The 21,857-nt window shown below is 64.3% G+C and overlaps 1 protein-coding gene across 2 annotated transcripts in view; it reads right to left on the reverse strand.

The window, feature by feature from the left end:
- Positions 1-15,959, reverse strand: part of COL18A1 (collagen type XVIII alpha 1 chain) — a 90,349-nt gene extending 74,390 nt beyond the window's left edge. For both annotated transcript variants that reach the window (XM_042957282.1, XM_042957281.1), the window contains exons 1-2: positions 15,874-15,959; positions 15,689-15,783 (exon numbers count right to left, since the gene is read on the reverse strand). In XM_042957282.1, the coding sequence (XP_042813216.1) occupies positions 15,689-15,783; positions 15,874-15,884 (106 nt within the window). In that variant the 5' untranslated portion in view covers positions 15,885-15,959. The remainder of the gene's footprint in view (positions 1-15,688; positions 15,784-15,873) is intronic.
- Positions 15,960-21,857: the final 5,898 nt, after the last annotated feature.

Here is a 21,857-nt window from a genome sequence, read left to right on the forward strand (position 1 = left end):
GTCCTTCAGGGCGCAGGAAGAGCCCTTAGTCCCCTTCGTCCAGTCGTCTGGGGAGCATGGGGGTCCACCGGCCCCCACGGTCGCCCCCGCTGAGCCCTCCGGGATCCACCCTTCCCATCCTGGCACCAAGCCTGGGTCCCCGGCTCGTGCCTTCCCGGGAAAGGCCGGAAGGAGGACACGCCCCGGGGACCTCAGGCTTCAGGAACAGAAGCCCTGTGAGCGGCCCCATGCGTGCCACGCCGCATGCCAGGCTCCGTCCCTCCCAGGGCACCCCTCTCTCCGGGAGGCACCAAAGCTCAGGAGGTGCTGGCGAGCTGTGGCAGCCTGACAGGGCAAGTGCAGCTGAGGACCCACGAAGTCACAGGGCCACACAGGACCACACACCCGGCAGCAGACCCCAACATGAAGGTGTGTGGGCCAGAGGTGACACATCGTAAACTCTTCCCAAGTGACGGTGAGGCCAAGAGCCTCCAACCACAGCCTCCGGCATCTGCGGAAGGTTCCGGGTTTGTGTCCCTGGCATTGCTTCATCCGGCAGGGAGCCCCTGCCCTGCTTTTGAGAGCACACAGCTGCTACTGGAGCCCCTGCCCTGTGACCCCCCCAGAGACGCGCCGAACTGATCAGCACCTGATCTCCACCTGGAGGCCCCCAGCGACCCTGGGCCTCTCCGAGACCCCCTGGAGGAGCCTGGTGCTGCCTGAAGCGACCGGAATGGACGGTCATGAGGCAGGAAGGGGGACGGACAGCCTTGGCAGGGTCAGACCTGGTCTACAGACCCACGGGAGACAAGCGGTGTCCGTGGGCATCAGCCCCAGCAGAACCTTCCAGAGGGAGTGGCCAAGGGAGCTGGGCGAGGGTGGCACCTGTTCTTCCAAACTGCAGGCAAAAACGACACGAATCTGGCCACGTCCCCCGTGCTCTGAATTCAGGAACACGCGTGTCGGAGGCCAGCCTTGGAGACGGGGCTCACCGCCGCCACCGTCACCCCCCGTGTCCTCACAGCTCAAGGTGCAGAGGCCATGCTCCTCACGGGAGGGGACAGTCTCTGCAGGGGACCCCAGGCTGGCTCTGGGCCGGGCCCGGGCCGCCGCCTCCCCGGGGCATCCCCAGGACGTTCCCCCGGGGTCCCCCAGCTAACACAGGCCAGAGCCGGGCCACGCTGTGCTCACCTGCAGCCCGCCCCCTCCCCAGCCGCCTTACTGCCTCTCAGGGAGAGGGACCCTTTGCCCGCCCCGCAGCCTGAGCACCATCCTCGGGGGGCAGCATGCGCTCCTGCCACGGGGCCGGCCACGGTGCCAGGGCCCCCCACACAGCAGGGCACGGTGCTCTTCAGATGCCCTGTGAACGTCCGTAAGGGGCTAGTTGTGCCACTGCACAGGTCAGACCAGGCGCCCGGCCCCTAGGGGGCTGTCCCTCCAGGGCCCGGCAGTGGCTGCTCACTGTCCCTGGTCTCGGTCCCTTCGCCGCCGGCCGCCGGGCCCCCCGGCCCCCCGGCCCCCCACCTGCAGACCTGGAGGGAGCCCACTCCTCGTCTACTCCAGCCTTGCTTGACCGGGACCGCCTGGGGGAGCTGGGCGTGTCGAGCCACTGCCCCGTGGCGACAATGCCTCCCGCAGAGCCTGGTCCTGAGATGGCCCCAGGCTGATGGCTCCACCTCGGGCAGTGGAGCCAGCAGGAAGGCACCCTCCTGCGGCCTGGGCCAAGACGAAGTTATTCTTCCAGAAAGCGGGGGTGCTCTGTCCAGCCTGACGTGTTAATGTTTGACCAAGCCCAGGATAATTAACTCAGCCCTAACCTGGGTGACTCAGGGGCCATGGAGGGGCGGGGGAGGGGACATCTGTGCCACGAGGCAGCCAGCGCTGACCTGGGCCGACCCTGCGGAGACAGGGACTGAGCGGTCGACTGTCCTGAAGGAAGTGGAAAGTCCACACCGAGGACACAGCCCAGCCGAGGCAGGTGGTCCAGGCGTCTGCGGGACTGGCCCTGGGGTCCCAAGGCTGGAGGCTCCCGTGCCCTTCTCTTCAAGTCCCCTGGGCACGTTCCCAGAGGAGCAGGGGTGACAGGAGCCCCCACAGGCACCATCACCCAGCAAGGGGCGCTCAGGGGCCTGGTGACCCCGGGACGAAAGCGGCCGTCCTCACCCCGCCACGTTCAGGGACCGGTTTCCAAATCGGGTTTGCTCTGGGGGAGAGAAAACAGTCGCACTGACAGCGGGCCATCAGTAAGACACCTAAGACCTCTCAAACCTTCTAGAAAGCGCCCAGCGGGCTCCAGGAGGCTCCCCACAGGACAGCCATCTGCACCTGCACCTGGCTGGGCAGGGAGCCCGTGAGCGGTCACGGTGCCCTGAGACAGAACCTTGTGTGAGCGTGTGTGAGCACACGTGTGGCTGCGGGGGGCAGGTGTGCGAGCGTGCTGGGGTGGGAGGGACGGGGCACCTCCCCCTAAACGGGAGGAGCCTCGGGAACCGAGGAAGCGACCGCACAAATGGAGTGACCAGCGGGCTCGGTGCAGACACCCCCACGCATGTGGCAGTGACAGGCTTAGAAACTCCAGAGGCGCGGTCACCCCGAGCGGGCCGGCGCTCCCCGAGGCCTGTGGAGACGTTTACTTGCGCGGCACGTCTGTTACGTCCTGCGAAAGCAGGTCCCTGGGCCTGGCGTGCCGAGAAGACCTGTAGCCTGCTTCCTGGAGCTGGCGGGAGCGTGGGTCTCCGCGTAAGGAAGGCCTCATGGGTACACGCCCCCCCGCCCCCCACCCCAGGCCACTTGGAGCCTAGACGCAGCCTGCGGGCTGTGAGCCCCGTTGCACCCTGCCAGGCCCACGGGAAGCAGGGAACGTTTCCCCATCGGGCAGCAGGATCAGCCAAGCACGGGACACTCTGGCTTCTCATCCTGGGCACTTTCCAAATTTACAACCCACAAATTACTGCCACCTCTAAGGAACAAAGGGCTCTGGCGGACACAGACCATGGCTCCAAACCCCCAGCGCGCCGGAGCCGCCCCCAACCGCTTCAGGGCTGGAAGGTGGGTGGAGAGGGTGCGTGCACAGCAGAGTCCCACCTTGCCCCCGTCCCCGCCGAGACCCCCCCCCCCCCCACTGGCTGCACACACGGGAGTGTGGCAGGTGCTTCACCCCACCGAGACCCCAGACAGATGGCTGTCAGACAGGGGATCCCTTGTTCAGTGGGGCCTCCCCCCCTCCTGCGCCCCTTCCACGGACCACACGGCCCCGCGACGCGACAGTCCTGCGGCTCAACCAGCACCGACTCAGCAGCCCTGCTTCCTGGCCCAGCCGCCATCAAGTCCTGGGGTCAGGTGCACAGATGGTGACTCCACCAGGGTCCTGGTCCACGTGCTTGAACTCGGACAGCAGGGTCCCTTTGCAAGGGGCACTAAGCACAAGGCACGTGACGTAAGCTTTCAGTGAGGACGGATCACAAGGGCTGCGAACGCTTCCCCGGACAAAGTCCAGTCCTGCCCAGAGCCTGTCTGTCCGTCCGTCTGTCCTCGAGCTGCTTGGAGGGGGTTGAGCCTCACACGCACAGGTACCGACTAACCCAGTACAGAGTAGGAACCAGTGTGGACACCGCCGGGGGCTGGTGGGGAGCCGCACAGGTCAGTCTCGCGGTGAGGGGCGGACCCGGTGAGAAGCAGGGACGGACCATCATCGAAGCCCCTCCAGCTCTTCCAGGAGAAAGGCAGGACCGTGCGCGTGGCCAGGCCGAAACCAGGCCACACGAGCAGGGCCCGCACGCGGCCACGCCCGGCTTCCAGCTGAGGCTCCCCGAGCCCCGGGGTCCCAGGAGCCGTGGCCCCTTCTCCCCGAGTCCTGTACCGCCGTCCCCTGGTGGCCAGCCTGAGGGGAGCTTGTCTTCTCCACACGGCCCTCCATGCCATACCCCACCGCTGGCCCCAGAAGGTTCCGGAGAGCAGCAGGAGCGGACCCCGGGGAATGCCATCCCGTCCAGCCCTAATCCTGTTGCTGGGATACTCGCAGGAGTAGAAACGAAACCATGCAGGATTAGTGTCTAGGCAGCACGACCTTTCCCCTCCTTCCTAGATATAATTGGGACCCAAATCGCCGGGCGTCATGAGCTGAGACAGGAAAGAAAGGAGGGAGTTGTCGCGGCACCCTGTGGGGACACTCCTTTGGCACAAGGGCCATCCACCACCCGCCCCTGGGCACGGGGGAGCTGAGGCCCTCGCGTCGTTAGCAATGGAAGAACCCAGAGGTCGAGCACCCGGCCGCCTCTCCCACTCGCAGGAAGTGGTCCCTGTGGGCCGGGCACGGGGACCCGCTCCGCCCCGTGAACGCACCCGGCAGTGCTCGGCGTCCACCCGGCCCCTGCCACGGTCTCCTGCCCCCGGGGGTCTCGGGGACCCTGTGCACTGAGAGCCTGGGGCGGCACGCGGCTGCCCCAGGACCGTGCCGTGTACATCCACCTCCATCTTTCTCCAGAAGCTGGTTCTTGGTTCTTTGCACCCACAGAAGCATCTCAACAGATGCTGTGGTCAGAACCACCAGGGCCCCCCAAACACGGGCCGGTGAGGGCTCTGGGAGGGCCCCCCCCCCCTTGCATGACCCACACTACCAATGGCTCAGATCTGACATCTGTCGGCTAGGACAGAAACTCCTGTGCCCGGGCCACCAACAGCCGTGTGGGCAGTTGGCCCCAGCCTCACAGGCTCCACCCAGTGGCCCTGGGAAAGCCGGAGACCCCCCAAACTTCAGGGGCGGCCACTGGTTCCTGACATGGTACAGGCCTCTAAGGGCTGGTCCCATCCCCCACTGCGTCACGGGGCCCCCGACCCCAGCCCGAGGCACCAGAGCTCTGTCCTCTGTCATGTTCCAGACTCAGTGACGGACCACGTGTGCCCTAAACGCAGCTTGGACAGCCCAGGACAGGGCCCGCCCGTCTTCCGAGAGGAAAGGGGACGCTCGGGGACCCTGGTGGACTCGTCCATCCTTCACAGAAGACAAGAGAGAACGCATCTCCGTGGCAGACGGCAGACACCCAACCCGCCAGAGGGACGGTGGGAAATCCTCCCAAACCAGCGTTTGGGATCCCAACGGTCATCTGTCCAGCCGCTCATGGAGTTGATGGTGCCGAGCAGGCCCGACCTGGGCGCGGCCCGGGGGGTCCACAGTCTCATAAAGGGCCGGACACCCGGCCCCCCGGGGCCTTGTCCCGTGAAGCCTCACGTCGGCCAGCTCTCGTACGCACATCACACCGACCTTTTCATCGAGGAAAGCGGACGGACAGACCATGGCAGACGGCCCGCGCCCCTGGGCCCCTCCTTCACCTACGTAGCACACTGTGGATTTCCACTACGTGACGGGGTCACCAACACGAACGCCACGCTCGTGCACGCCCTGCCCGGCTCCCGGGAAACCTCCTGGGTGATGGAGGGGGCTCCCGGAGCAGAGCAGCACGGCCGGGGCCGGGGCCGTCTCGCGGTGGGGACGCGGGCAGGGCTGTGACAGAGGCCGCCACACATCCTCCACCTGCTCTCCTGCAGAGACTTCTCCCGGTGCCAGTCGGCACTTCCACAGAGCCCACGTGCGGCGCCCGCGGCCCAGCGTGACAGACAGGACACGGGCGGCTCCTGGGTGAGCCAGGAGTGAAGCCTTTGGGGGCAAGGCGGCAGACGCGACCCCTGAGAGAGGGCACGGAGCACGCGGGGCTGCGCGGACGGGGGCGGCAGGCCGGTGGGACCCCGACTCCGCACGGACAGGCAGACACACGCAGCAGGGCGCCTGTACCCACAGGCCCAAGCAGGGAGGGCGGCCTCGTGACCCACAGGGCACGCAGCGGGGGCTCACCGCCACAGGACGGGCACAGCCCCAGCAGGAGGAAGACAGACGTGGGGTCCCGGGTGAATAGGAAAGGAGCTGAGTGCAGCAGGAGGGTCTCCTAAGGACCCCGCCCCCCAATGTCTGTGTCCCGCCTGGGTTCCAGAAGATCGGACTCGGGGAGCGAAGAAATCACAATCTGCTGGGTGCGGGCGGCCCCGCCGAGTTTCGGGGCTACTTGTGAGTGACCCCCGCACACACAGTCCTGAGCGCGACCAACCAGGAGAACAGAAGCTCCCTTTCATTCCAGAGCCCTTTCCGGAAGCACGGCAAGGAGGCAGGGTGTTCCTGCTGGAGTGAAGGAGACGTCACACGAGCCTCCACACCCCCAAAGTGAGAGCGCCCGAAAGGACCCGTAAGCCCTGCGGCGCGAATCAGTGCAACTTACGAGCACAGGACTGCCGCCCGTCAGCCGAGGGGCCTGGGCAACACGGGGAAACTGAGGCGAGACACGGTTTTTCCGGGGCAGCTGCTGTGCATCTCCAGTCCACTGGGTGGGTGTGGGCTGCAGAGTTCAACAAGGGAGGGTCTGCTAACCAGTTAGGACCAAAAACCAATTTAACTAGTCCTTAGGCCGCTGAGCACAGGTCGGAAGCTGGGACCAGACGGCAGGGGAGGAATGTGGCCGCCAGTCCCCAGGGACCTCGGACTTGGGGCCTCAGGCTTCCCATTTTATGAAGAAAGGCCGCCCTGGGGAGGAACTTCACACCCTCCCCGAAGGCTGGGCCAGGAGGCCCCATCCTCTGGCCAGCGCGGGTTGCCCCCGACCTGAGGCCCCCCACTTCTGAGAGCCAGCGGGTACGGCAGTCCCCAGCCCCCCCCCCACAGGATGCAGAGCCAGGCCTGGGGGGGGGTGCTCTCCCTGCCTGGACGCCCCCCACATTTGCTCACCGTGTGAGCTCCCAGAGAAGGCCACCGGGCCAAAGAACAGGGGAACGTCGCCCAGTACTCGCAAGCAAATGATGGGGTGACATGAGGGTGTGGCCGGCATGGCCCTTTCCCTCAGCGAACCAGCCCGGCCAGCCCGCGCCTGCCCCCCACCAGGCCTCCGGGCGCTCTGGCTAACGAGGCAGCAGCGTCTGGATGGTCTGGGGCTCTGGAGCGGCAGGCAGGGGCTACCAGCCTGCTTGGCACACACCTGGACAGCCTTCTTTCAACAGCAGGGCTGGGGCAGGAGGGTCCTCAGGCCCCACGAGACCCGGCCCCCCTGCCCTCTGCCCCGAGTCCAGCCCTGGCTCTGCCCAGGGCACCTGGGAGTTGTGCTGGGGCCTGAGGCAGGAAGGACCGCCACCTTGGGCGTCTCTGTAGGGAGCCCGCGCCCAGGGGGCCCGAGGGGCAGGAAGCACATTCCGGCCCCCCCTCCCCCCGCACAGGTGGGGGACCAAGGCCTTGAACGTATCAGGGTCTTTTTTACAGATGAGAGGCCTTTGCAATGACCACAATCCCACCCCCTTCAGTGACCCAATGACGGGCTGTGCCGTGTCCTGTAGCTGTTGCGACAAAGCTGTGGTGACAGAACAGCACATGCATATCTTCTTAACAGTCAGAAGTCAGCACGACCGGGCTCCCTTCCGGAGGCTCCAGCAGAGTCCGCTTCCTGCCTTGTCCAGCCTCCAGAGGCACCCACGCCCCTCGGCTCGTGGCCCCTGGGCCGCCCGCGTGGCCAGTGGTGCCCAGTCCCTCCCCCGCCCCCTCCCTCCGACCGCCGCTCTGCCTCCACGGCCCTGTGTCCCGACTCTGCCCCCCACCACCCTGCCTCCCCTGTCCTCGTCAGGACACTAGGGTTACACATAGCCCCCGCCCCCCCAGAGCCACGTCCCCCGGTCGAGGGCCTTAACACACCCACACGGTCCTTCCCACTACGCACGGCAGCGTTCACACGTTCTGCGGACGGGACATGGGTGTCTCCGGAGACTGTCACTCGCTGGGCAACGTATGCCGTGGGAAGCAGAAGATAAATGAGTCTTAAATGTGGGGACGTTAGGTGTCCAGAATGCCATCTGTCCTCTCACGGGCGGGCGGGGCTGTTCCCTGGCCCGGGGTCGGGGCCGCGGGGAGGGGGGCCCAAGTCTGTTTAAAATGTCAGATTGCCCCATGATGACACGTAAGTCTGTGTTAGGATGGTGCTTTCTTCCATCCGGTTCCAAACCTCCAGCGGCATTCTTAATTATTTTCACAACGCAAGGCTATGAATGTGGAACATCGTGGACTCTGAGTCAGCCCTGGCCCTGGGGGTGGAGGCTCCTTTTAGCCAGAAAACAGGAAGATCCAGGCTGCAGCAAGCTGGGTCCCCCTGAGTACCGTGGGGAGACAAGACTGAAATGCCAGTGCCCAAGACGACCAGAGGTCACCGCCACCATTGTCTGCTACAGTGGGCGTGTCGTGACCCCACAGCATGACGACGATTAGCCTCGGACCCAGAGAAGGGACCCAAGCCACGGCCAGGACCTTGCAGCAGGGCAGGAGGGCCTGGGGCCCTGGGGGGCACCTGGACTCAGAGGGGTCCCTCCTCCTCCTAGAGGCCAAGAGGCTCGGGGGGTGGAAACGGTTCAGCACCAGGCACAGACTTGCTTGGGGTGGCGAGAAGCTGTTCCGATGAAACAATTATTTATGTTAGAAAAAGCCCCTCCCAGCTCCCAGCTGGCTCCAGGGGGCACCTGCCCGCCTCCAATCCCCCTAGAGGATTTCCTAGGGGGCCTGCAGGTGTCCGAATGGGGGGGCCTACAGGGCAGCCCTGGGGCGAAGGCAGCGGTGTGTGACTTCCAGTGTGTGACTTCCGAGGGGACTTCACCTTCCTGGGGACCCAGGGCAGGGGAGAGGCCCAAAGGTGAGCGCGGTGAGTGCAGGCCGAGATGACAAGGCAGGAAGGGGCTGAACGTTCCTCTGCCCGCTCCCCAGACGGCACTCCATCAGGCTTGGTCCAGATTTACAAGCACAGACGGGCCCTGGTCCAGGAAGCTCACTGGCTCACAAGGAACAAGAGACTGTCTCAGCAGGAGGATTTTTTCAAAATACAGCAGCACAGTAACAAGATCCGACAAGCAGAGGCAGGTCAGCGGCCCTGAGCCCTCGGAGGGGACATGCGGGTGGGCGTGGCGGCCAGGGCGGGCACATTGGGAGGGCTGGGGGGGAGTGGGAGACTCTAATAGACTCGATCACTTCAGCAGACACGGCCCACCTTCTAGTAAGAAACGCAAGACCACATCCTGCTCTCGAGGCACACCAGTCCCTCCTTCCGGGCCCCTCCAGACCTCCGGGTGGAAGCCATCCCCACCGCGGTCCCCTGAGCCCAGCGAGGCGTTATCAGACACATCCTGGAAAGCTGACATGCGATGTGCGCTCAATGAAGGAATGTCCCACCAACCCCCACAGAGCCCCACTGTCCTCCCCACTGTCCCAGATCAGACCCAGAGGCACAGAGAGGGTGAGTAACCTGTCCAAGGTCACACAGCACTCAGGGTCAGTGCTGCAACGAACACCTGGGGCCTGGGCTCTCAACCATCGCCGTAAACGGGGTCCCGCCCACAAAGGCAAAGTGGACACCAGGCCCCCCACCCGCCAGCTGCAACAGTCCAGGATTGAGTGACTCTGTAATAGCTTTCTCCAAGGACTGGCTAGCCCCAAGTCCATGCCCACGAAGGCAGAGTAAAGACAGCACCGGCTCACATGAAGCACGTGGCCCTCCCACGTGCACTGGTTACGGCCTTGGACACCTATACCCACAGAATCCTCACTACTTTTCCTATCCCTGCTGGACGGACGAGCCCGGTGTGGCCCTGAGCGGTGCCGTCCAACTAGAAGAACGGGCCATAAAAATTAAGGAAAAAATAACCCCGTGCCTCGAGAAACACCACGTCCCCAGTTAGGGCCGACCTCAAAGCAGGAAATGCGCCACGTGCTCCCATCTGCAGCAGACGGCGCGAGCAGACGGAAGCGACGAGGGGACCGGGCACCACAGAGCACGGACACCAGGGGCAACCGGCCCCTGGTTGGGCAGCCAGCCCGCCCACCTCGCTAGCAACTGAAAACTCGCAGACTGGGACACTGACATGACTTCTTCCCGTTTATCAAATTAGCAAGACTCTCAAAGTGACAGTGCACAGAGCCAGACAGCCGCTCGTCTGGAGGGACGCCACCCCCCCCCCGAGGGGCCCGCGCTCGGCCCCAACACAGCCCCGCACTCAGCCCTGCACTCAGCCCCAGCGCGGGCCAGCTCTCGAGGTGACAACACAGAGCGCTAAACGAAGCTCTTTCCTGCCTCGGGATGGAGGTCCCAGCGGGGGAGGCACTTGGGAGCTAACCTCTGTGTCTTTCTCGGCAGGCAGGGTGCCTTGCATACAGAAGGTGCTCAAAAATGCACATGGGAGGGAGGAAGTCACTCGATGAATGGACAAGAGGCTAGGTGGCTGGGCTCACCCGGACGGACCCAGTAGAGTGACCAGCAGGGCCTTGGCACCCAGTGACTCCCAGCCCTGGACCACCCAGAGGCAAGTAAGCTTTCCGAGGTCCCGCACTGATGCCAACCCCCCACCCTCAGCCCCCAGACCCCCGGCAGGGAAGCGGCCCACTGGGCCGGTTGGGTCTCTGCCACCCAGAGGGCCCACCAAGGGATCTGGGAACTTTACTCCTCTCCCCACATGCCCCCTGCCTGCCCTTCCCAACAGCATAGGGTGGGGACCACACTCTCCACCAGGCACTGAATCCATGATTCCTTCCAAGGTGAGGTCCCTGGTTGGATAAATGGAAATGTGGAGAAAGGTCTCCCTTTGTCCTGGAGGTCTGGGGCGCCTGGGTCAGGTCCCTGCAGAGGTGCGGCCAGCCTCCCGCTCCCGAGCAGACGAACCCGCGGCTCACGTTCCCAGGACGGCGACACTTGCTTTGCACAGGTAGGCGCCAAGGGGCGAAGCCGCTGTTGAGCCGCGCCCTCCCCGCACCGCCTTCACGCCAGCCCAAGTCACCCTGAAAGAGAAGGACACCTCTCGCCGCACACGGGTCCTGTGGCTCAAACCCAGGCCCTGCCACCAGAGGAGCAACCAAGGTCCCATGCCACATCTCATCCCATCTCCTGGCCTGACGTGCCCCCCCACCCCCAGCCTCTGGCTCTGGCCCGACGTCCAATCCGAGGAAACTCCCTGAGAAGGTCAACCTGACCCCACAGGCAGTGCCGTGCCCCACCCCAAAGCCTGCTGGTCCTCCAGAAACCGGGCGTGGCCTAAAGCCTCATCACCACCTAGCTCAGTGCGGGGAGCCCCTGCCTTGCCCTGGTCACAGGGGATCAATCAGCCCAGAGTGACCCCGCGTGCTGGCACGAAATCCCCAAACGACGTACGCGCCTGCGAACAGGTTCTCCTTTCAGGGGCTCTCGCGAAGCAGCCAGGGAGGCCGTGCTGGGGAGGCAGGCGGAGCGCAGGACCGGCCTGCAACCCCGCGTGTCATCTGACTCGGCACTTCTGTGATCAAAAGCTCCTTCCGACAGCCCCTCTGCCCGGGCCCAGAGCCCCCAGTCCGGATCATCACCCCTCGTCCAGCCACAGCTGAGCCTCTGCGCACCCCCCGCACACGCCGGGCAGCGTGGGGGGCAGGACGCAGAGGGCCCGGTGCAGCGCGAGGACGTGGTGTGCGGCCTAAAGACGGTTTATAACACGACCACGTGCGCTCACGGCACTTGGAAAGGGCAGCTCTTCCCGCACCGGTGAGGGGAGGGACCCCAGGCGTGGAGCGGGGTGGGGCACGGGGGCCGAGGGCCTGGCGCGGGGCTAGTCCCAGGCCCTGAACCACCGGGAGGGGAGGCCACGGAGGCTCAGAGCACACTGGAGTCATTCGGAGCCATCGCTGCCAAAGTGAATCATCTCAGAAGCACACCAAACAGGCTTTTGAATTCCCCACTGTCCCCCCCCCCCCCCCCCCCCCGCAAGGACAGCATCGAGTTTCTGTGAGTTTTCCGTGTCGGGTCCTGTGACATCCACTGTATCGGCTGAGCCTGGAGCCTGGTTCCCTGGAGAGGGGTCCCCGTGTCAGGGCACCCGGTCTGGCTCTCCCTCCCACAACGGTGACCCAGAGCCTCAGGGAGCTGACAGCAGGGCTAACATGGGTGACCGGAGCTGCCGATGGGCCTGTGCCGCGGGCAGCGGCCGGCCCACGGCAGGCAGAGCGGGGCTGGGGCCGCTTGTCAACCACAGCGGGCAGCTAGGCCGACCCACACCCTCACCTGATCCCTGAGAGCTGGCGCCCCCCCCCCCCCATCCTGGACCCCACCCCTCGGTGGACCAGCCCTTCCCAGCGGGCCTCAGGCCACAAGAAAGGGGGAGGCTCACTGGACATCGCGCCACGAGATGGGTTTTGCCCCGTTCCGCCCCTCACCAGCTGGAAGGCACCAGGGCGGCCTAGGGTCCCCAGTGCGTGTTCGTCACCAGGCCCCGCAGGGTCCCAGCGTGCCCTGACCTCCCCGCGTGGAGAACCTAATGGATCGCCTTCGGGGGGTGGGTGGACAGCACCTTCCCGAAGAGAAGCAGCTAGGCCAGCGCGGCCCCGCGTGGACGCTGAGCACAGGGGCGTCACCGAGACTCCTCCCTTGGGCGACACACGGCTGCAGCTGCCCCTCCCAGCCCGGCTGCCTTCTGTGGCCCTGGGGCTGTCCTGGGGGCAGCGTCAGCGCTCACCCCAGACACGGAGGGGCGGGACACCCCACCCAGGGCCCCTCCAGCTCCCCCAGTGGCCCAGAGAACCAAGCCTTTTCAACACTTCGGGAGGAACTAGAGCACTAGTGTGTGCACGCACGCGTGTGCGCACGCACGTGTGCGAGTGTGGGGTGTGTGTGCCTGCGTACATGCGTGTGCGCGTGAGTGTATGTGTGCGCATGTGTTTGTGACACATGCACACGCGTCCGTGTGTGTATGCACATGTGTGCACACGCATTTGTGCATGCATGCACCCTGACGTGTAAGCACCTTCTCTAAGGTGAAGCGAGGGAGGCAGGGCTCTCGGGCGCCCTCACTCCGGGTGGGGTCAGTGTCACTCCTTCTAGGTTTTCTTGCACAGGACTTTCCCCTCTCCTCCTTCTTTTAAAGGAAAACAGGAGTACCCTGAAAAACGAGTTCTGCGGAAATTCAAGACTATCTTATGAAGTCCCGCACCTGAACCCTGAAGACTCCCCGGCAGATGAGAGGACCAGGCCCTAAATACAGGCTGCTCTGGGCCGAGCATTTCCCACCTGCTTGGGCCCAATGGTTACCGTGTGAGGTACTGTGCCCTCAGGATGATGGACGCTCAAAGACCCTGGGGCCCACAGGGTGTCGGCCGTGTCTTCTTCAAACCCAGGCCCCTTGTAGGGCCACCGAGGGACCGTGAGCTTTGTGTGCGAGCCCAAGTGGTGGGACCCATGGGCTGAGGGCAGGGCGACGTCTGACAGAGCCAGATGCCAAGGCCAGAGACAACAGGCATGGATGGAGACCAGGGTCCTGGAGACCCCGCGAACGCCTGCCACACTCGGTCCTTGTCCACAGCCCCGACTCGTGACTCACAAACACTTCCGAACATCCACAGCCATCCGGCCCGTGTGAGTCCACAACCCCCCCCCCCCGCCCCCCCCACCAGGAGAGCAGGCCTGCTGGCAGCACTGAGCTCCGGGGTCACAGATGGCTCGGCCCACAGTGCCACCAGGTTTCTAGTTACGGGGGGATGCACAAACCATTTAACAGCATCAGAATCACGACCAACCCTTAGACAAAACAGCGGGAGGCTCTCCTCTGGGAGGGAGGGGTCAGGTGCAGCAGAGACGTGGAAAAATGCATCATTTTTGGTCAGAAAAAAATGTGCGAATCAGCAAACCGGGCCTCAACCTTTAATTCCCAAGGATGATTTTAAAGGGTTTCTAGAAGAAATCGAGCCTCTGCTAAATTAGGATTTCACACACATTAGCTCTTCTCCAGTAACACCCAGAGGGGGCGATTATTATCCCATTTCAAGGGGACTTAGTCCCAGCCGGGAGGAACCCGCGTTCCCGCTGAGCCGGCTTCCTGCTTTAACCTCCAGAGTGAGAAAAGGCTGAGCTCCATCGGCGGTCTTCCTTCCTCCCCAGAGGATCTGAGACTGTGGCCACCTCACTGCAGCCACAGTAGCGGGCAGAAGGCTAAGCAGGTTCCCCACCGTCACTACCCTCAGAACCCCCAAGTCCACCTTACACCCCACCCTTAGCGCTCAAGATCGCAGCTCCCCAAAGCTTACTGACATAACATTATGTTGTTTCCGCTCTACAGCCAACAGCCAACAGCCAGCAACCTGGATTTCCTTCCCTTGATTACAAAGTTTCATCAACTGGGGGCTGGGAACTCCAGGGTCAGATTATAGAAGAGGCGCCAGGCTTACAAATTCCAGCACTTGCGGCCCTGGTCTGGTCCCTGTGCGCACACGGTGCAGCCCAGGGGACGGCCCCTGAAGCCAGGAGGGTGGTTGGTAAGAACCGGGGACGGGAAGGGGTGTGGAGACAAACTTGTCCCCTAAAAGGATAGGGAGTTAACCCAGAGTTAACCCAGCTGGGGAACAAACAGGTGCTCCCTGCAGAGCTAGTCATGAGCGGTTACTTTTTAAAAAAGGTCTCTGCTGCTGTGTAACCTGGTGACTCCACCAACTGGAAACAATGAAACAAACTATTATCTTCCTCTCTCTCCAGGCCCGACCCTCCTTCCTGGCCAGCTGCGGCCAGCAGGTGTGTTGCTGCCCCGTGATCGCAGTCAACATTCTCCCACTTTCCTTCTGACCTGGAGAAGAGGGCGGCACGCGCGGCATTCCACTTCCACCTGTGACAAAACGCCGGGCTCTCTCGGGGTGGGGGGCTCCCCCCTTCCTCCCGCGCCACCTCCTCCCGGCCTTTGTTGGGCCAGTTGGGAAGACGACCTGGCCGACCGCGTGGCAGGGGCCGGGGTCCCGGAGCTGGCGGCACAGGCGGTCTGAGGGCGGCTGGAACAGCGTCCCCGCGCACGGGCTGCGGCCCACGCGGGAAAAGCCGCGGGTGCCGGCCAAGCCCTGGGCTTCTGAGCATTGTTCCCGGCCGCGGCCGGCGCTGGCGCCCGGCCGCATCAAAGGGGACCGCGCGCAACCCGACACCCTGGCGGGCGCGGGGACAGAGGCCTGGCGGCCCCTGCGGCGCACAAAGGCTGGCCCTGGGAAATCCGGGCAGTTTCGCCTCAACAGGTTGGAAACCGACGACGGCGGCGCTCGGCTCTGCAGCGCCTGCCCCAGAGACCTGCCGGAGCCCGCGCGGTCACTCCCAGGCCCGGGGGCGCGACCCACTGCGGCCGTGCTGGCGCCGGGAGGGACGAGCCTGGTGACGGTGACACAGGCCCGGCGGGCCGGCGGCTGCTGACCTGCGTCTCCGGAGCCCGTGCGCGTGGACCGGCCGCCACCGCGACCACGGCCCGGGCCCCTCGTTGGCCCTCGGCCGGCAGCGCGGTCCGCCAAGCGCGCCAACCTCCCGGCGGAGTCGCCAAGTTTGATCAGGATGCCAGGGACTCGGGGGCCGGACGGTCCGCACTGCCCTCGGCCCAGCCCGGTCTCGGCCCCGCGGCGCGCCGCCCAGGAATGAATGGCCGACGCAGGACACTCGGGACACACGGCCTCGGCCTGACCCCGTTCCCCTCCGCTCGCCCCCCGCCCGCCACCTGCGCGCGTGGGAGGAGCCGGGCGGCCTCCCGGGAACCAAGCCGAGATGCGCTGGGGGTGAGGCCGCCGCCGCCTGGACCGGCCGGAGACTCGCACGAAGCGCGGCTGGCGGGGGACCGGTGCGGGGAACCAACCTTCGCGTCCCCCCTCCCCCCCGCTGCCCCCGGGTCTTACCTGGGTCCGCGGAGGCCGCGCGGACCCCGAGCAGCAGGACCAGGGGGGCGAGCACGTCCAGGAGGCTCCGCGGCCGCGGCCGCAGCCAGGGCCACCTGCGGGCGACAGGCCACAGGTCACAGGTTAGGGCGCCGCGCGCGTCCACCGCCCGCCCGTGCGCCCCGCTGCCCCTGCGCGCCCCGCACCTCGGCGCCATGCTCGGCCGGCCGGACCGTCAGCGCCGCGGATGCTGCGGGCTCCGCAGCGGTGCGCCCTCGGCCAGCCGCGCTCCGGCCGCAGGGGACGGACAGGGGCGGGGCGGGGCGGGGCGGTGGGCCTGGGGCGCCGGGACGGGCAGCGGCGGGGCGGGGCGCGGGGGACCGGCTAGGACGAGGCGGGGACCTAGTGGGGCGGAGCCATGGGCGGCTGGGGGCGGCGTGACGGGCAGGGGAGGAGCGGGGACCCGGCGGGGCGGGGCCGGGGGCGCGGGGACCCGCAGGGGAGGAGCCGGGACCCGGCGGGGTGCGGGGTCGCGGGGCGCCGGGTCGGACCCGGGTGCTGGGCTGGCGGCGGTTAGGCGGGGACAAACACGGCGCGGAGTGGGATGCGGGCCCGGAACCGAGTGACCCGCCGCTGCCCCGAGTCCTGGCTGCTTCTCCCCGCTCCCGCCCCCGGTCCCCAGTGCTCGAGGCCCGCCCGCGCCCGCGTTCCGAAGGAAGCCGCCTCCCGCCGCTGCCCGCGGCTGCACGTGGGGTCCCGGCTCCAAACGAGGCAAGGTCACGGGACACGCAGCGTGTCAACAGGCGTTTATGCGGGGAGGCGGGCGATTTGAACAAAGACGTTTATTGCCACGGAAGGCGAATGGAGGCGGAGGAAGCTGAACTCCTGTCCGGGCCTCGTGGGCGCAGTGGCCGCGTCGTGGTGGCCCCCCCAGCCTGGCTGCCTCCAGGGGCGCGGGCTCAGGACAGTAGCACTCTCCTCCAGGCTCCACTGCCCGCCTCCTGCGGTGTCTCTCTCACCCACAGAGCCCTCTGTGTCCCCCCACTCCTGTGGGTTTCTGCCCCCGGGAACGGGGCTAGAGCACCCCTTTCCTTGCTGGGGTCCAGCTGCCCCTCTCCAGAGCCTTCCCCGGCTCCCTCTCCGAATTATGTCCCCTCCCCTTGCCCCTTCCTCTGGCCAGACCTTCAGAACCCGACCCCCCCCGCCCCCCGCAGGCCTGCAGTTCCTCCTTCCAGCAGCTGTGCTTATGGGGTCCTGCCCTTGGAGGCACCCTAGAGACCCCTCCGTGCAACCGGAGAGCCCTTTATATCGACTTCCAAAGTAAACGCGCCTTTCCCTGGACCTGGGGCTCTCCCAGTTTGCAGAGAACAGAGCCCAGAGCCATTGCCCCTGGCTTAGTGACTTCTAGCTAAAAGTTCTGGGTCCACCCTCCTCCATCACTACTGGGCCCCTCTCTGGGTTGGGTGGAAAGGGCACAGTGGTCCATGGCAAGGGGAGAAATCAGTGGGAGGCTTGGGACCCACTCTTTTCAAAATGAAGAACAGAGTGGAGAAGAAATGATTAGTGCGTCCTGTTTTGTGAAAGTTTGTTTCACGTGCCTGCAGAGGGACGGGTGGGGTCCATGCAGGGGGTGTGTCTGCATCTGATGGCTGTTGGTGCAGCGGGGTGGGCGAGTGGGCGAGTCTGTGCATGTGCACTCGTGTGTGTGGTGTGTTTGCGTGTGCGGTAGGCATGAGCATCCTGGGTCCCGATGCATCCCTCCTGTGGCTCATGGCCCATCAGCCCCGTGTGTCTATCCATCCATCCTTCTGTCTGCGGGCCCAGAGCCTTGCCCCGGGTGGGGTCTGAAGTGCAGGCTCTCATCTCTTCCTTGTCACCTGCCTTGCAGGCCCGTCCTGCTTCCACCCAATCTTGTCCATCCTTGTATCTTCCGTTCAGATGGCCAGCCTCTGCTTGTGTGACTGATGCTGGCCCTGGGGCCTGTCTGTGGCTCCAGGAGGTGGTGGCTGGGACAGCGGGGCCTGTGCTGGGTCCCTGCCCTGCACCAGTGGCTCGGGGCTCACTTCCCCTCTCCTCTTCTCTCTTCCAGGGCTCACCTCCCCTCCTCCCCTCTCCTCTCCTTCCTCCCCTCCCCTCCTCCCCTCCCCTCCCCTCCTCCCCTCTCCTCTCCTTCCTCCCCTCTCCTCTCCTTCCTCCCCTCCCCTCTCCTTCCTCCCCTCCCCTCTCCTTCCTCCCCTCCCCTCCCCTCCTCCCCTCTCCTCTTCCCTCCACCCCTTGCTTGCCCCTCCCCTCCCTTTCCTCTTCCCTCCCCCCTTTCCCTTCCCCTCCTTCTCCTCTCCTCTCCTCCCCTCCCCTCTCCTCTCCTCCCCTCCTCTCCCCTCCTTCCCTCTCCTCTTCCCTCCCCTCCCTTCCCCTCTCCTCTCCTTTCCTCTCCTCTCCTCCTCCAGGATTCACCTCCTCCAGTTGGAACCCCCGAGGCAGAGAGGCAGAGATGAGCCCACCTTTGCAGGCTTTGAGGGGGCAAGGCCAGCCTCAAAGGGCATTCTGTGCAATGAAAGTGCTATTAACAGCAAAAAAGTACAAAAATAGGCTTTCTCCTCTGAAGCACTCATGATGGCTCAACTCATAGCTGTAAAAACACACTCGGCATCCTTTTCCCCCAGTTACTACGTTACCACAGGGTCATTGCTCTGCCGGTCCCATGGCATTCACATCTTTTTCCTATTAGAGACTTTTCCCTTTACGTGCAAGGGATATTCACATGTGATCGATGTAGAAAAGACGGAAAATAGAAACATGCACAGGGGAGAGTAAGACCCCAGACCCGGTTCAGCTAACCCTGTGCTGAGGGTCTTTCCTCCTTGTCCACAAAGACCCCCATCGGGTAGGACCAGTGCCCAGCCCCCGGGTGGGCCAACAGAAGTCAGCTCACCCCAAAGGATTGCCGGGTGCTGGGGTGCGGGTCTTCCGGGCAGCGGGGGAGGCCTGAGGGCGGCGGGGGCTCCGGGCGGGCGGGCTGAGGAGAGGCGGAGGGGCCCAAGACATGGGGCCTCCAGAGTGGAGGCCCTGGAGAGAGGGCCCGTGTGTGCACGGTCCTTGGACACATGTGGCAGGTGTGTGGGCGGTGTGGGTGGCAGCTGTGGACTTTAGAGAAAGAACACGGGGAGCGGGCTGAAGCCCAGGCTTGGCCGCTTTCTCTCTTTGTGTTATTTTGTGTCTCGTCCCACTGTGGCGGCCTTCACGGTTTTAGTCCACAGGGACAGGTGACGGAAATGACAGAGAAGCGCCGTGCTCGTCCCCAGCCCGGCCCACGAAAGGCAGAGTGAGGGTCGAGCAGTTTCCAGCAGAGTGCTGGCCCTCATGCTCCGTTGACGGTCCCATCCACGGCTGAAAACAGGCTGGGGTTGTTTTTGTTTGTAGGCTGGTTTTGTTTTGAACTGACACACAGTGTTGGAAAACCGAAGGGGATTCTCTCAAGTCCAGGGCCTGCACCGTGGGGTGTCTTCCTGCTAGGCAGGCCGTCGGGGTGGGGACCCGGGTGTGCTGCGCAGGGAGAGAGACCCGGACAGGCAGAGAGGGGCCACGGGCCAGGTGAGCCGAGTGAGGCCAGGGACGTGGAATGAACAGGACATGTGACCCCGACCAGGCCGTCCCTTCTCGTGTGCTGGGAAAGTAACTTCTCAGCAGGAAAGGAAGAAGCTGTGTGTTGGCAGAACAGGCCGTGGGAAGCACATAGCGTGTCTGGTGCGGGGCCCCGCCCCACAGTCCCCTGGCCCTGGTCGCAGGGTCCACCTCCCCCCCCCCCCCCCCCCCCCCGCGGCAGTGTCCGCAGTGCAGCCGAACCACAGGCGTTCTGGCTGGGCCGACGACCAGCAGGGGCCCCACGCTCCGGCCCCCGTGGACTCCAAGTGCCCCACCTGTCACTTGGCCCCACTGCCCTCACCACCATACAAGTGACGGCTTGTGTTTCCTGGTCCCCAGGCTCGCTGCCCACTCAGCCGCTCTCGACCTGGTGCCCAGCGGTGCGCCGTCGCGGCTCCCGGGTCCTGTCGTCCCCGCCGCTCCCGGGGACCTCCGGTGGGTGCTCAGGAATCGCCTGCCAAGTGGCAGACCAGGGGTGCCAACTGCCTTTGGCGCCTGCGGGTCCCCGGCTGCTCGGCCTCGCCCAGGGAGGGCGGCTCCGAGGGACTCGAGCCCCTGGCCCGCTGACCCCGGGCAGCCGGGCGATGCGGCCCGTGGTCCATGGGGAGACTCCTCCTGGCAGAATTTGGGAACGGCCAGGGAAGGGGGAGACATCCGCCAAAGGGGATGTCGCGCTCCCTGCGCAAATCCAACGAAACAAGAAGCAAAAGCGACTCACACCCAGGCGGCCAGCTGCTGTGGCGCCAAGCGGGCGTGTGAGGAAGGTGAGGAGCCCCGCTTCCGGTGGAGCCCCGCTTCCGGTCGTGGCCTCCGAGGGCCGGAATCGCGGCAGAGCTCCGGGCCCTTCTCCGCTCTCTTCCACTTCGCCAGGGCTTCAGACGGTAAACATTTACGTGAATTTTCGCGTGGGCCATTTCCTCGTTTCAGTGCCGCAAGGAAATGTCTCAGCCCACGTTGAGTCAGCGGAGGGAAGGGGAGGGGTCCCCGAACTCTCAAGTGCATCGTCTAACGACCTGGCGCGCTCTCGTTCCCGCACCGCCCTCTCCCCGTAGCGGCTGCGCTGGGCTGCGCCAGCCAGAAGGGAAACACACACCGCCCTTGTATGTTGCAGGTGCTGCAGACACACGCGGCCGGAAGGAAGGGGTCCAGGTGATCCCCGTTTCCTGCCAGCCTGGCAGCCTTCCACCAAAAACAGCTCGGCCCCAGCCCCTTTCCTTCCCGGCTCCGGCCGGGCAACTTCAGAGGACTCCTGCTTATCCCCCGAGATAAGCCGGGAGGACTGCTCAGAGCAAAACCATCCCAGCTATGCATACGCCACCCCCCTCCCCCCCGCGGGCCCCCACACCTCCAGACCCCTCCGGATCCCTGCTATCACACATCCAACCCCTACTCCAGCCCCACCGACGCTGGGCTGTGGCCTCGACCTCCCTCCCTCCCCATCTGCAGTGCTTTGAGCTCAGATCCGTCCACACCAGCACCCCCAGTCCATCTTTCTGCAGAGCCCGCATCGCTCCCCAGCAATCTCGTTCCTTCATTCCCTCACTCTTTCAGTTCTTTCTCATGACCTTCCCAGGCCCCACGGGTAGAATTCAGGCCCCCACAGGGCAGCTCCTCTGCTTCCTGACCAGAAGGAAGGGGGGAGGGAGTGGAGGCAAAGATGTGAAAGCTGAGTCCGGCTGGCGCTCCAAGGTGCTCCCCACGAGGAGCACGGCGCCCAGTGGAAAGTGTCCACACCTACCGCAACCTCGGACTTCCGGTACCCATCACCTTATATTCAAGGCCTCCGTGCAGCCTTCCGCTCACTGTCTCCCCCAACATGTGAGCCCCTTGAAGACATAAAACTAACATATGCTTCTAACTCATTATAAAAGTCCCCAAATGCTACTAGTAAAGCTCAGGTCCCGCCTGACCTGCCTTTACATTGCCATCTCCTGACAAGATAGCCCCCCACATGACCCTTCTGCTGGTTATTTTAAAATGAATTTTATAGATATGTGTTACTCTAGAAATGTAGAAAGTTGTTTTGTGGAAATTTTAGAACATACATGGGATAATACTCATGGTTCTAAAATTTGCTTGTTTAAAAAATTTTTTTAATGCTTATTCATTTTTGAGAGAGAGAGAGAGAGAGAGAGAGCGAGCACGCACACGCAGGGGAGAGGCAGAGAGAGAGGGAGACACAGAATCTGAAACAGTCTCCAGGCTCTGAGCCATCAGCACAGAGCCTGACGCGGGGCTCGAACTCACGAACCTTGAGATCATGAGATCATGACTCGAGCCGAAGTCGGACGTTTAACAGACTGAGCCACCCAGGCGCCCCTAAAACTTGCTTTATTAGCACAACATACGTTGTAGCGTTTTCGCGTCAGTGGATACACATATATTTAAAAGACTGCACACATGTTCCATGGCACGGAAGTAGCATACTCAGCAATCCCACCACTAGCGAGACTTAGGTGGTTTTGAATTCCGTGCTTTAAATACTATACTGCTTTGAAAAGATACGGAAACCGTGAAAAAGAACAAAACGGAAGAGACAAACGTGGAA

This window comes from Panthera tigris, chromosome C2, assembly GCF_018350195.1.
Source record: "Panthera tigris isolate Pti1 chromosome C2, P.tigris_Pti1_mat1.1, whole genome shotgun sequence".
NCBI classification, from domain to species: Eukaryota; Metazoa; Chordata; class Mammalia; order Carnivora; family Felidae; genus Panthera; species Panthera tigris.